Consider the following 14,222-nt stretch of genomic DNA (forward strand, 5'->3'; position numbering starts at 1 on the left):
AGCTCTAAGAATAATAAAAATAACATTTTTGCCATGAGACTCAATAGAACTCCTTTATTTACAGTGAAGTAGGATGTAGACATTTTCCCCGAATTGACTGCCATGAAAGTTTTCTCTTTCTATATTCTTTCTTTTTTCTGTGTATAGCAATTGACAGATGTTGAGTAGCTTATTCATGTTCATCATAAAGGACAAGTTTCAGTTCACTTCACTAATTATAACTTCAATTATATAGTTATTTTTTTCCTTCAGTGGGCCTTGAAAATCACAGCTGACACTTCAGGTACTAAGTCTTCAGTTTCCTCATGGTGGATAGCCAAAATTAGAACATTATTTAAAACACACACCTCACAATGTTTGTTTTCTCCTTGCTTGGGCCTTTACATCAATCCAGAATATTTTCTTCTGCTTCTCTGAGTATTTAAAAATTTTTTTCATCCTTTAAGTTATGGTACACTCTCAGCCTTCTTCCTGCTTTTCTAGTTATTCCAGTATTTCTTCTTTTCTTTGAATTTAAATAAAGAAGTGACTTAAAATTTGAGCACTTATTATAATGCGAGGTATTGTAAAGCTATTTATATATTTTTATTTCTTTAAAAAAACTCTATTATAGCCTATAAAATAAGGCATCATCATTTTACAAATGAATAAAACTAGTGTTCAGAGAAATAACTTGCCCAAAGTCACAAGCTACTAAAAGATAGGGCCAGGATATAAAACTACTTTATAGCCTTTACCAGTGTTTCTCAAACATTAATGAGCATACAGATCACCTGGGAATCTTAAGACTCATATTATGATTCTGTAAAAGTGGGGCCTAAGAGTCCTCATTTCTAGCATGCTCTCAGGGGATTCTGATGCTGCTCTTCCTTGAGCCAGACTTTGAATAGCAAGAGCCTATTCTGTATACTTTATTACTGATTATATACAGTTATGTATTTTTTTCTTTTTCCTATCTGTGTGCTTTATTTCTCTAAGTGGGATTTAGTCTTCTTAATGGCAGAGATTCTTTTATAACGCCTAGCACTGTGGTTACATGGTGGGAGACTGAAGTAAGAGGGAATATGGGGTTATATGCTAAGTAAATACTTGTTTGGTAGATGTATATTCCCTCAGAAATTTACTGTATGGAAAAGCAATATATTATATAATATGAGGAAGTATATTATCTTCTGAATTTAATATTCCTAAAAGGAACATTTAAATTACTGAATGACACCTTACTCTGTGCCAAGCATTATATTAACCTTAATAATTTAGAGATAGGTACTTAACTAAGACCTGGATAGGACTGATTACATAGCAGGTGGCAGAGTCAGGACTCAGACCTAGGACCGTCTGATACCAACGTTTCTGCTTTTATAGAGGTCTAAAACTAGCCACTCATGAAACACCTCTTACCCACAGACATTTTTCTTTACCCTGTAGAGTGTTTTAAATAAATTAAAGCCAAAGAATAAAAATCAGGAGATTTAATATAAGTAAATGAATTTCCTGTTTCTTTGTAAAGTCTGGAAATCTGACTACATTGGCTCCACATTCCTGCAAGGCAACAGTTAGCTAGAGCTGAGTAGTGAGTGACTTTCCTCTAGATGAGGCATCACAGAACCGGTCCAACCGGTCTCTGTCATTTGTTACCTGCAAGGCCCTTTGAGGCATTTGTTTGGGACTGCTGCTCTGTACTCTACAGAATAAGTCTTGTTACAGTTCTAATTCTTATGTTTATTTCATTTTTTTTTACAGAGTCTTTTATCAAGTCTTGTGAAACTGAATAGTTTGACCTTAGCTAGAAACTGCTTCCAATTATATCCAGTAGGTGGTCCATCTCAGTTTTCCACCATCTATTCCCTGAACATGGAACACAATCGAATCAACAAAATCCCATTCGGAATTTTCTCCAGAGCAAAAGTATTAAGTAAGCTGAATATGAAGGTAAGCCTCTATTTGTATTAGGGGAAAATAACTACTATGACTAGTACTTCTAATATTTATGGTTTATCTATCAGAATGGGTACTTGTTTCTTGATGATGGGAATCTAAACTGATAATAAGGATACTTCAGGACAATTTGTGTTAGACAACAAATAGCTTAGAACCATGCAATATCCTTAGCAATTTGAATAATCATGAATATCCATAAAAGCATAGTTGTAGGGATATTTATTGCAGAGCTTTCCATTTAACCTGTACCAACTTATTGAAATTAATAGGGATTTCATTTCTTAAAAGTACTATATCTTCAGTAAAATAATATGAAGCAATTACAAATAATACTCTAGTTTAGAAGAATATTAAATACCAGTTGAAATATTCTCAATTTATTAAGTAGGAAAAAGTTAAGCGTGTAAAGATTCTCTTTGCACACATTGTTTTTAAAAGCTGTTTTTAATGTGTTCAATTATATATTAAATATCTATAGATTTATATGCATACATATAGCCAGTGTTTACTAAAATATAATGTTTATCTTTGAATATCAGAATTATTTATGGGTGATCTCTTTTTTTTATCTTTTTCTTTTTATTGAGGTATAATTGACCTCCAACATTATATTAGTTTCAGATATACAACATAATGATTCAGTATTTGTATATATTGTTAAATGATCACCCCAGTAGGTCTAGTTAAAATCCATCACCATACATAGTTACAGAATTTTTTTTTCTTGTGATGAGAACTTTTAAGATTTGCTCTCTCATCAACTTTCAAATATGCAATACAATATTATTAACTGTAATCACCATGCTGTACTTTTGACTCTCTTCATCCATTTCATCTACCCTCTATCCCCTGCCTCTGGCAACCACCAATATGTTCTTTTTCTCTCTGAGCTTGGTTTTTGTTACTGCTGTTGTTTGTTTGTTTTTTTGGATTCCACATATAAGTGAGATCATATGGTATTTTTCTTTCTTTGTCCGACTTATTTCATTTAGCATAATGCCTTCAAAGTCCATCCATGTCCTCACAAATGGCAAGATTTTTATACTTTTTTATGACTGGATAATATTCCATTGAATATATATACCACATCTTCTTTACCCATTGATTCATTGGTGGACACTTAGGTTGTTTCCATATCTTGGCGGTTGTAAATAATGTTACAATGAACATAAAGGTGCATATTTCTTTTTGAGTTAGCGTTTTTGTTTTCTTTGGGTAAATACATTGGAGTAGAAATGCCGGATCATATGGTAATTCTCTTTTTAATTTTTTGAGGAACCTCCATACTGTTTTCCATAGGGACTGCACCAATTTACATTCCCACCAACAGTGCAGAAGGATTCCTTTTTCTCCACATTCTCACCAACACTTGTTATTTCTTGTCTTTTTGATAATAGCCATTCTGACAGCAGTGAAGTGATATCTCATTATGGTTTTGATTTGCATTTCCCTGATAATTAGTGATATTGAGTACATTTTCATGTACCTGTTGGCCATCTGTATGTCTTCTTTGGAAAAATATCTATTCAGATCCTGTGCTCATTTTTTAATTGGATTGTTTGGGGGGGGTTTTTTTGCTGTTGAGTTGTATGAGTTTTTTATATATTTTGGATGTTAATCCCTTGTCAGATAGATGATTTGCAAATATTTTTTCCTAACGGGTAATTTTTAGTTTCTTTTTACTTGTCTGTATTCTCTATAGTGAATGAGTTTCACATTTGTAATAAGAAAAAGGAATTTTATTGCAAAAGGAGGAAAGAAATGAAAAATGATTTGTCCAGTGATTTAATTTGTAATGAACAAACTTTAGGCCCACAGGTAATAATAATTGGCTACATAACTAATTCATGGCTGAGGTAGGAATCCAGGAAGCATAGATTTCCTGCTTTCAGGTATAGTGTTCTTTATATTGTATCATACTACATCCTTTTGTCTTTGGTGAACCATTTCAAAATAATTGTGGTTCTTTAAACTACAGTCTAATTGTATAATTTTTAATTCTATGTATACATCTTCATAAGTATATGTATCTTTTATAATTGTTTGGAAGTATATAATAAGTGAACCAGTGGAAGTTCAAAATAGTCTTATAATCTTAAACAAGTAAAATGTACTGTTAACTAGTCTGGTTATATGAGGTTTACCAGTGGTAATGGCATTAGTTCTGAATGTTCAATTTGTAATACGAGGCTTAGACAGCAGTCCAGGTATTCATTTGGTTAAACATTTTCTTTAAAATAAATTTACTCATTTTTATTTTTGGCTGCATTGGGTCTTCGTTGCTGCACATGGGCTTTCTCTAGTTGTGGCGAGCGGGGGCTACTCTTCGATGTGGTGCACGGGCTTCTCATTGCAGTGGCTTCTCTTATTGCGGAGCACGGGCTCTAGGCGCACAGGCTTCAGTATTTGCAGCACGTGAGCTCAGTAGTTGTGGTTCACAGACTCTAGAGCACAGGCTTAGTAGTTGTGGCACATGGGCTTAGTTGCTCCGCGGCATGTGGGATCTTCCCGGACCAGGGCTCGAACCCTTGTCCACTGCATTGGCAGGCGGATTCTTAACCACTGTGCCACCAGGGAAGTCCCATTTGGTTAAACATTTTTATGGATATTATGTTATTGTAATATGTTAGCTTGGAAAAACTTGCTGTTTTCAGTGAAATGATAAAAACTTCGCATAGAGCTTTGAAATTAATTTTTCTTCAAAATCGAGACAAATGGTTAACAAAACTTTTTCTTGAAAGAAGTCAAAATGATGCCTGACATTCTCCTCCTCACATAAGCATCAGTAGTAAATTTTTTTAATGAAAATGCTTTATCGTGCTAATAAGTATCAGTAGTTTGGGCATAGGTAGATAAGTTTAAATAGGTAATAAGTTTAAATATTATAATAAAAGAAAAACTTGGCTTTCAAATAGATGTTTGCTACTTGGGATTTCTCTTACGGATGATTTTGTGTAAAATGAGATCAGTAATTAATGTACATTGCAGAAAAAATTTTAAATACAGATGAACAAAAAAGGACATAAAATTTAAAAATTCCTTTGCTCTTGGGCTTCCCTGGTGGCGCAGTGGTTGAGAGTCCGCCTGCCAATGCAGGGGATGCGGGTTCGTGCCCCGGTCTGGGAAGATCCCACATGCCACGGAGCGGCTGGGCCCGTGAGCCATGGCCGCTGAGCCTGCGTGTCCGGAGCCTGTGCTCCGCAACGGGAGAGGCCACAACAGTGAGAGGTCCGCATACTGCAAAAAAAAAAAAAAAAAAAAAAAAAATTCCACTGCTGTTAATAGATTGGCATATATCGTTGATACCCAACTGGGACAGGGAATACTGATGGTCCCATCTCAGTACCAAAATACCCTGAGCACACACAGTGTGGTAAGAGTTGTTTTATAAGTGAATATGAGGAAGCGGGGAAAAAAAACTAGTGAATCACTGGCATGTATTTCACTATTTTTGCTGTGTATAGCTATATCTAATTTTTAAATAAAATTAGAATCACAGTGTTTCATCATTTGTTTTTATTATTTAATGGTAAGTATGTTTTTACCATCTTTTCTTATGGATTTTTAAAGTAAAATCATGGATACTTAGTATTTTAATGATTTAATTTGCTGCCTTATTACAACTTTTTTCCTCTCCTACTTTATTGTTCAGCATCTCTAGAATTGCTGAGCTTATCTGGATTCCTTGTGGGCTATAGTTAGATATTTCTTCTTCCATTGTGCTCATGAACATTCAGATTTTATTCAGTGATTTCTGTACATTACTGTGAAGTGAGGAAAACATTATATTTATCACTGGGACCTTTGAAATCTCAAGTGTTCATCTGTATAATGTATTTTTCCATATCCAACACAGATAATCGCATAGGGAACAAACTTCTAGTTTAGACTTAAAAATAAAAGCTTAATTACTGTTTGAAAAACTTTGGAGGCTTAGAGTTTTTGTTCCTTTTCTTTTCTTTCTATTGGGTGGGCCAAAAGGTTCGTTCAGTTTTTTCCATAAGATGGCTCTAGTAGCACTTAGTTGTCTTTAACTTAATTCAAAACAATTTTGTTAGATTATATGTGACAGCTGTCATATCAGTGTGCATTTAAAAAAATACTTACCAAAAATTGGTGAATTTTTGTGTAGCCATTTTAATATTGAAGATGGAAGAAAAAAGCAACATTTTTGGCATATTATGCCTTATTATTTCAAGAAAGTTAAAAATGCAACTGAAATACAAAAAGAAGATTTGTTCAGTGTATGGAGAAGGTGCTGTGACTGATCGAACGTGTCAAAAGTGGTTTGCTGGAAATTTCTCGGTGGACGATGCTCCACGGTCAGGTAGACCAGTTGAAGTGATAACGATCAAATCGAAACAATAATTGAGAACAGTGAACGTTATATTATGCGGGAGATAGCCGACATACTCAGAATATCCAAATCAAGCATTGAAAATAATTTGCACCAGCTTGGTTATGTTAATCGCTTTGATGTTTGGGTTCCACATAAGTTAGGCGATAAAACCTTCTTGACCATATTTCCACATGCGATTCTCTACTGAAACGTAATGAAAATGTTCCCTTTTTAAAACAAATTGTGATGGGCGATGAAAAGTGGATAGTGTACAGTAATGTGGAATGGAAGAGACATGGGACAAATGTGGACCACCACCAACCACACCAAAGGCTGGTCTTCATCCAAAGAAGATGATGTTGTGCATATGTGGGATTGGAAGGGAGTCCTCTATTATGAGCTCCTTCTGGAAAACCAAATGATAAATACCAACAAGTACTGCTCCCAGTCAGACCCACTGAAAGTGGCACTTGACGAAAAGCCTCTAGAATTAGTCAACAGAAAATGCATCATCTTCCATCAGGATAACGCAGGACTGCGTGTTTCTTTGATGACCAGGCAAAAGCTGTTACAGCTTGGCTGGGAAGTTCTGATTAATCTCCTGTATTCACCAGACATTGCACCTTTGGGTTTCCATTTATTTCGGTCTTTACAGAATTCTCTTAATGGGAAAAATTTCAATTCCCTGGAAGACTGTAAAAGGCACCTGGACCAGTTCTTTGCTCAAAAACATAAGAAGTTTTGGGAAGATGGAATTTTGAAGTTGCCTGAAAAATGGCAGAACGTAGTGGAACAAAAGGGTGAATACGTTGTTCAATAAAGTTCTTGGTGAAAATGAAAAAATGTGTCTTTTATTTTTACTTAGAAAACCAAAGACGCTTTTTGGCCCATCCAGTATATTTCGACATCAAAAAAGGGAATGACTTTTTCTGTTTAAGAATTCTCTTTCTATAGGGAGGTACATATGGAGCTTTGTTTTTGTGGTTTTACCTTGAATGCTTCTTTTTGTCTTTGTCAGGACAATCAGTTGACATCACTTCCCTTGGATTTTGGAACTTGGACCAGTATGGTAGAATTGAATTTAGCTACAAATCAGCTCACAAAGATCCCTGAGGATGTGTCTGGTCTTGTTTCTCTTGAGGTGAGTATAAAAGAGCATCTAGAACTCCTTAGACTCTTCCACAGTTTTCTCACTCGTGAAGTTTCCAATTAAACAATTTCTAAGTGGGTGAAGATCATAATTACTGGGTTTGGCCAAAAAGTTCGTTCGGGTTTTTCTGTAAGATGGTACGGAAAAACCCAAACGAACCTTTTGGCCAACCCAATAGAAATGTAGTGCCCTCGGGACTTCCCTGGCAGTCCAGTGGTTAAAACCTTATGCTTCCAATGCAGGGGGCATGGGTTCCATCCCTGGTCTGGGAACTAAGATCCCACATGCCATGCAGCATGGCCATAAATAAATAGATAAAGTCCAGATTTAATCAGTTAAGAAAAAGAAAAGAAAAAAAAAAAGAAATGTTAGTGCTCTCTTAAACATGCAGCCCTACTAGGATGATGAAGTGTTGACTTAATCTGGGCTCAATGCTTTTGAATTACTCTTGCCCACTAAAAGTTGGTAGGTTTGAATGCTGTAAAAAGTATCTTTGAAAGAAAGGGTCTCTAAAACTTAGCATCTTTTAGGACATATTTTTTTCTTAGCTCTGTTTAAGAATGTTGCACCATTGTCCTCTAAAATAATTATGGGTTCCTCAGATGGGAATTCAGAACCTTCATGTAATTCTGACCTACTTTTCCATCCTGAATACCCACCTCCTCTTTTATTTACTAACTAAATTGATTATTTTCTTGGTTGGCAGTGTGTGCATATTTCTAGCTCTGTACCTTTAGTCTTATTGTTCCCAGTATCTAGTATGCTCTCTTCTCATCCCCTTAAATTTTTCTTCTAAAATTATTTCTCATAATTAAAGATCCATCTTCCTGTTACCTCCTCAGTCAAGGATGATTTCTCCTGCCTCTGAGTTACTAACATTTTCACCCTTTGATGAAAAAGTTTACTAATAGTAAATAAGTATTTCTAAAAATGTCCTCTGTATTCATGTTTTTAAAAAATCTAATTTCTCTATTCTTTTATTATTCTATTTTAGTAAGGTGAAATAGTATGGTGTAGTGGTTAACAGCAGGAGCTTTGAAGCCGAACAGATCTGGGTACAGTTCCACTTTAACTCTCTCTATTTATGGATTTAACATGCCCAAGCTCCTTTCCTCAGCTGTGAAATGGGGATGATAGTATTCTCCTCATAAAGTTTTAGTTAGGATTAAATGCAATAATGCACATTTCTCACTTAGTATAGTGCAATGCAAATAGTAGTAAACTCAATAACTGATAGCTCAATAAATGATATCATTTCTTCGTCTTAGTGAATATGTTTACTTCATTATTTGTAGTATAACTTTGGGAGAAATAAGTGGGCATAAAAAATTAGCTAGAGGGGCTTCCCTGGTGGCGCAGTGGTTGAGAGTCTGCCTGCCGATGCACGGGACACGGGTTCGTGCCCCGGTCTGGGAAGATCCCACATGCTGCGGAGCAACTGGGCCCGTGAGCCAAAATTACTGAGCTTGCGCGTCTGGAGCCTGTGCTCCGCAACAAGAGAGGCCGCGATAGTGAGAGGCCCGTGCACTGCGATGAAGAGTGGCCCCAGCTCTCCACAACCAGAGAAAGCCCTCGCACAGAAACGAAGACCCAACACAGCCAAAAATAAATAAATAAAGCAAACTGTCAACAAGTAAAAATAAACACTATTATAAAAAAAAAAAAATTAGCTAGAACTTTATATAGATCTTCCATTTAGTGCTCTTTTCACTATCCCTGTACCCAGTATTGTTTGCCCACCTAACCCTCCCCCATTGTAACTTCTCTGAGAGTAGGGACTATTATCTTCTTCAAACTTTTTTTTTTTCCTTCTTCAGGATATTGCAGGATGCCTTGCAATGTAATAAATTTCCTACAAATGATAACTGTAGTGGATTGATGTGGGCAGTTTAGAAGTCAATTGTCTCCCTTAAATGATGGTTTGTAAGGAGTTTTGAATAAATAATTGGTTTCCTATTAGATACATATTTGTAACTATTCAGTATCAAAATACCATTAACTGTATGAATCTTAGTGCAAGTAGTTAATAATTTTATATTGTTTGTAATTTAGTTAAAATTAAATTCTTTCCTTTTGCTTTTATTAGTTTTGTCTTAATCAAACTATTTTGTTTCCAATAACTATGGTGGGTTTTTTTTAGAATAGTAAGTTTAATGTCTTGTTATATAATTAAACATTACCCTTAATGTTCACTGTTTAGAAAATTAGTATTGCTTAATAAATTTTAAGCCACGCAATAATATATAATTCTGTTTTGTGAGCTGTCAAACATTATCAAAAATTTCTCTTTAGGTTCTGATATTATCAAACAATCTTCTAAAGAAGCTTCCCCATGGTCTTGGAAACCTTAGGAAGTTAAGAGAGTTGGATTTAGAGGAGAACAAATTAGAATCCTTGCCAAATGAAATTGCTTATCTTAAGGATTTACAGGTAAAACATTATCCTGATGATTTTATAGGTATATAATTAAAGTTTTTGGAATGCATTCCAAATTGCATGTTATTCTTGGACCAGATAGATTTTCCTGTTATAGCATTAGGGCTGAATTTTATGTTCATGTAACCTATCTGCTTTTGTCTTCCTAACAAATGATATTTTTTGAAAGAAAAGCTTATTTAGTGATTCTTATATTAGCCAATCTAATTTCCGTGTTTATTTTATTGGTTTAGTAGTTTAGATGTAGTTTTTAAAATTTTACATCAGTTATAGGAAATATATATGTAACCGTCTTTTATTTTGTTATTCTTTTAGAAATTAGTCTTGACAAACAACCAATTAACCACTCTTCCAAGAGGCATTGGTCACCTTACCAATCTTACACATCTAGGCCTTGGAGAGAACCTACTTACTCATCTTCCTGAGGAAATTGGTATGAACCCTTTGGATACTTGACTTTGTAGTAATAATTTGCTTTTGTGTGTTCAAGCAGTATTTCAGATAAATATAACAAATCTACTATTTTTTTCATCTTAATCAGGTTACATCAGGCTCTAGATTTTTTTTATAGAGCACCAGTAGTGGTTGGTTGGTTGGTTGGTTTTGATTAGGTTTCCTCATGGGGCTTTAGGGTTAATATTATATTTGACAATGTTTTAGCATACTTATATTTCAGTAGATTTAACCTCAATTTAGAAGAGTTACTTTTCTTCCAAATTTAAAAATTACACAAGCTTGAATTAAATTAGTAGTGTCTATGCCAAAAGAACCTTCCCTTGTGAGGTTTTAGGATTGATATTAATATTTGATTAATATTAATATTTGAGAGTACTTTAGAATTTTCTAAGTGTTTTCATATCCATTATTTCATACTATCAATGTAAACACCTTAAATTTTAGGCAGTGTAAATTGCCTCATTTTACAAAGAGAGTTAATTGATTAAGGTCACATAGTAATTCTAAAATTAGTAATCCCATGTATTATATTCTCCCATCTATACCATGCTGTTTCAGAGGCACTATAGATTAGTGGTTAAGAATGATTTTGGAGTAAAATAGACAATTCAAAATCTGACCCTGCTGCTTATTGGTTTTGTGGCTTGGATAAGGTACAGAAGCTCCCTAAGCTTCAAGTTTCCTACCTGTAAAATAAGGATAGTAGTAACTTCTCATAGAGTTGCTCTGAATAATAAATAAAATCTTAAGTGTGAACAAATCCATTACCTAGTAACTGTTGTTTTTTATTAGTTTTCTACATACCACACACCATCAAATAATTATAATTTTTTTTTTTTTTTTTTTTTTTTTTTGCGGTATGTGGGCCTCTCACTGCCGTGGCCTCTCCCGTTGCGGAGCACAGGCTCCAGACGCACAGGCTCAGCATCCATGGCTCATGGGCCCAGCCACTCCGCGGCACATGGGGCCCTCCCGGACCAGGGCACAAGTCCGTGTCCCCTGCATCGGCAGGCAGACCCTCAACCACTGCGCCACCAGGGAAGCCCCCAAATAATTATAAATTTTGAAGTTTAAAAATTGGAAACAATAAGGCAACTATACACTTTTATTTCTAGTATGTTTATCCATCTGGCCTCATGCAATTGCTAGAAACATTTGCCTAGAAAGTATGAGTATCCTAAGACAGTCTAAGAAAAAATTTTAAAAGATTACATAAATTGATTTTTGGCTTACTGTCAAATATGTAATAACTCTCTTAGTGAGAGATTTATACAAAGTAACAAAAACCTTTCACATGAGAAATTTATTACTAAGAGAGATTATCACATTTTCTCCAAGAGGAAAGTGATTATAGGCACTGACTGTATAATAAACTTACCTCTGGAATTTTGAAATAATACACGTGAATGCCAGGCTATCCCAAACAGAGTCTCTGGAGTTGTAGTATATGTTTTTTCAAAAAAAACTCCAAGCTTGAAAACCAACCATAAAGGAAGAGATTGTGATTTAATTGGTATAGAGCGTGACCTGGATCTCATGTTTTTTTTAATCTTCCCAGTTTATGTGAATATGTGGGAACGTTTGAGATCCACAGTTGTGGAGAGTTTTAAAACTAAGAGAAGAGAGTAAAAGGAAATGTGTGTTCAGTATGCATAATACCTAGGATAAGGATCATGCCCAGTTGAACTTTTTAAATAGTAATTAATTTTCTTAAAAAATAATTTTGTTTTTTAAAACAGGTACACTGGAGAATCTAGAAGAGCTGTATTTGAATGACAACCCCAACCTGCATAGCCTTCCCTTTGAGCTGGCTCTTTGCAGCAAGCTTTCAATCATGAGTATTGAGAACTGTCCACTCAGCCATCTTCCACCTCAGATTGTTGCTGGGGGTCCTTCTTTCATCATTCAGTTCCTAAAGATGCAGGGTCCATATCGTGCCATGGTCTGATACAAATCTGCTGGTCCCACACACTGTTCGAAAATAGACTGCCATTAATGTTTCATATCTATATCTGTATCTATTTATGTAGATATTGATATATTTGGCAGATTTATAAAGACTGCGTTATGTGTTTCTGCTAATAGAGGAATCATAGCCATTTAGATTTTTTTAAATTCTGTACAAAAGGCTTATATAAGTTTTCTTTGCTGAACTTGATGGATGTTTTCTGTTGTGTAACATGATATGCCAGTTTGCGTAAAACATTTGCCAACAAATTATGAAGTTATTAAATTTAAGGGCCAGAGGTAGTATAGTTAGATATACTTTCTCTTAGCAAAAATACTGGGCAAACAATTTTGTTGCAACTTTTCATATATATTTTCCCCTTACCAATTGTCAGATCTTTATAGTATTATAGGCCCTGAAGGTATAATTTTTCTTTAACTTATTTTGAAATTTGAGATTTGAATTTTATATATTGTTTACAGTCAGAGTAAATCACTGGATTTTTTTTTTTTGGTTTTGATTTGCTCTGTTTTGATCAGTGAAATCTAGAGGTTATATCCTCTGCTAAAGAATTTGCATCAGCTGATTTAAATATTAAAAGATATTTGCTTGTTGAAACAACTGGCAAAGTGAAAAGATACAGTCAGAAATTCTAGAATTCCTTTAATTATGTTTCTCTGATCAATTGTGAAGCAAAATATCTGAAGTGAGTCTTTGGGTTGGGGGGGAGGTTATTGAGACCTTTTCTAGTATAAATATCTTTTCTTAAGTTTGGGGGAACAGAAACTTGTAGTGTAAAGGAGTTTTCATTCCTGAAAGTTGCAGATCCACAAAAACTAACAGAATAATTTGGCAAAAAAAAGACAAAGATACACATAAACACACATTCTATATATGTATATACAATGCTATATAGATATGTATTTATTATATCATAAACTACGATAGGTAACTTTAAGGATTTCTCCCTAGCCTTGTACAATGAAATGAATGTTTTTCTTTGAACACTGCAATATATGTATGTTTCAAGGTTATTTAACAGTGTACTATGGTTTTATATCTTGACTTGCCTTGTACATCTTTCAGTTCTGGAATATCTGCGTCTAAGCACAATATCTTCACACTGTGCTATATTGCTGCTGAACTAAATGCACTTTTCCCCACATGTGGAGTACTGGCTTCAGACAATTCAGTTCAGTACCATTGATTTCAATCTCATCTTTCCTTTGTTGGTAGTTAATACAGTTATGGAAAAGAGCACATTGCATAGAAGCCATTGATAGTTCAGTGGAAGTTCTGTAAGATTTGCATGTGCTATTTGGTATATTTTCTTTTGCTTTACTGCTTTTAAGGCTAGCAGTATTGTAAGTGTGTGCCCCTTATTACAGTATGCTTACTTTTGTTAGTGTCAGTCTAGTTGATTTAATTATTGAAGAGACTCACAGAGCAAGTGCATTCTAGATATCATCCTAAAAAACACTTCCCATATAATGAATAACTATTATGTATAATTACATATTGCTGCTTGGTTTTCTTTTCTTTTTTTTCTTCCATTTAGATGGGCATTGTATTTTAAATAAAACCATTTTTGAAGTAAGGTTATAACATTAAGATAGAAATTTGGAGTGTTGTTTTGCTTTTCCTGGCACTCAAAATCAGGACTAAGTTTGAGGTTCAACCTGTAGTTGTAATTGGCAATTTTTTAAGGAGCAACTAAGAAATGGAAGGCAGGTAAAGATATAAAACCGTAGAATGCTTAAATGTGCTGTAAAACTATTGTAGATGTCACTGGATTTTACCAAGTAATATCCTTTCTTCTTTTTTTCCATCTACTGTGGCTTTTCAGTTAAAGTTGTGTTTATAAAAGGAATTTGTTTATTACAGCTCTACCTAGAGCTTGTGTGTATGTGTGGTTTTTAAAAATCTCATATCCAGGTGTGTTTATATCTTAA

The 14,222-nt window shown here is 34.6% G+C and overlaps 1 protein-coding gene across 2 annotated transcripts in view; it reads left to right on the forward strand.

Annotated features, from left to right (window-relative positions):
- Positions 1-12,270, forward strand: part of SHOC2 (SHOC2 leucine rich repeat scaffold protein) — a gene marked incomplete at both ends in the record, with an annotated part of 44,661 nt that extends 32,391 nt beyond the window's left edge. For both annotated transcript variants that reach the window (XM_079697201.1, XM_079697202.1), the window contains 5 exons: positions 1,744-1,932; positions 7,299-7,421; positions 9,723-9,860; positions 10,182-10,299; positions 12,062-12,270. In XM_079697201.1, the coding sequence (XP_079553327.1) occupies positions 1,744-1,932; positions 7,299-7,421; positions 9,723-9,860; positions 10,182-10,299; positions 12,062-12,270 (777 nt within the window). The remainder of the gene's footprint in view (positions 1-1,743; positions 1,933-7,298; positions 7,422-9,722; positions 9,861-10,181; positions 10,300-12,061) is intronic.
- Between the last annotated feature and the right edge of the window lie 1,952 nt (positions 12,271-14,222).

This window comes from Hyperoodon ampullatus (assembly GCF_949752795.1).
Source record: "Hyperoodon ampullatus genome assembly, chromosome: 1".
NCBI classification, from domain to species: domain Eukaryota; kingdom Metazoa; phylum Chordata; class Mammalia; order Artiodactyla; family Ziphiidae; genus Hyperoodon; species Hyperoodon ampullatus.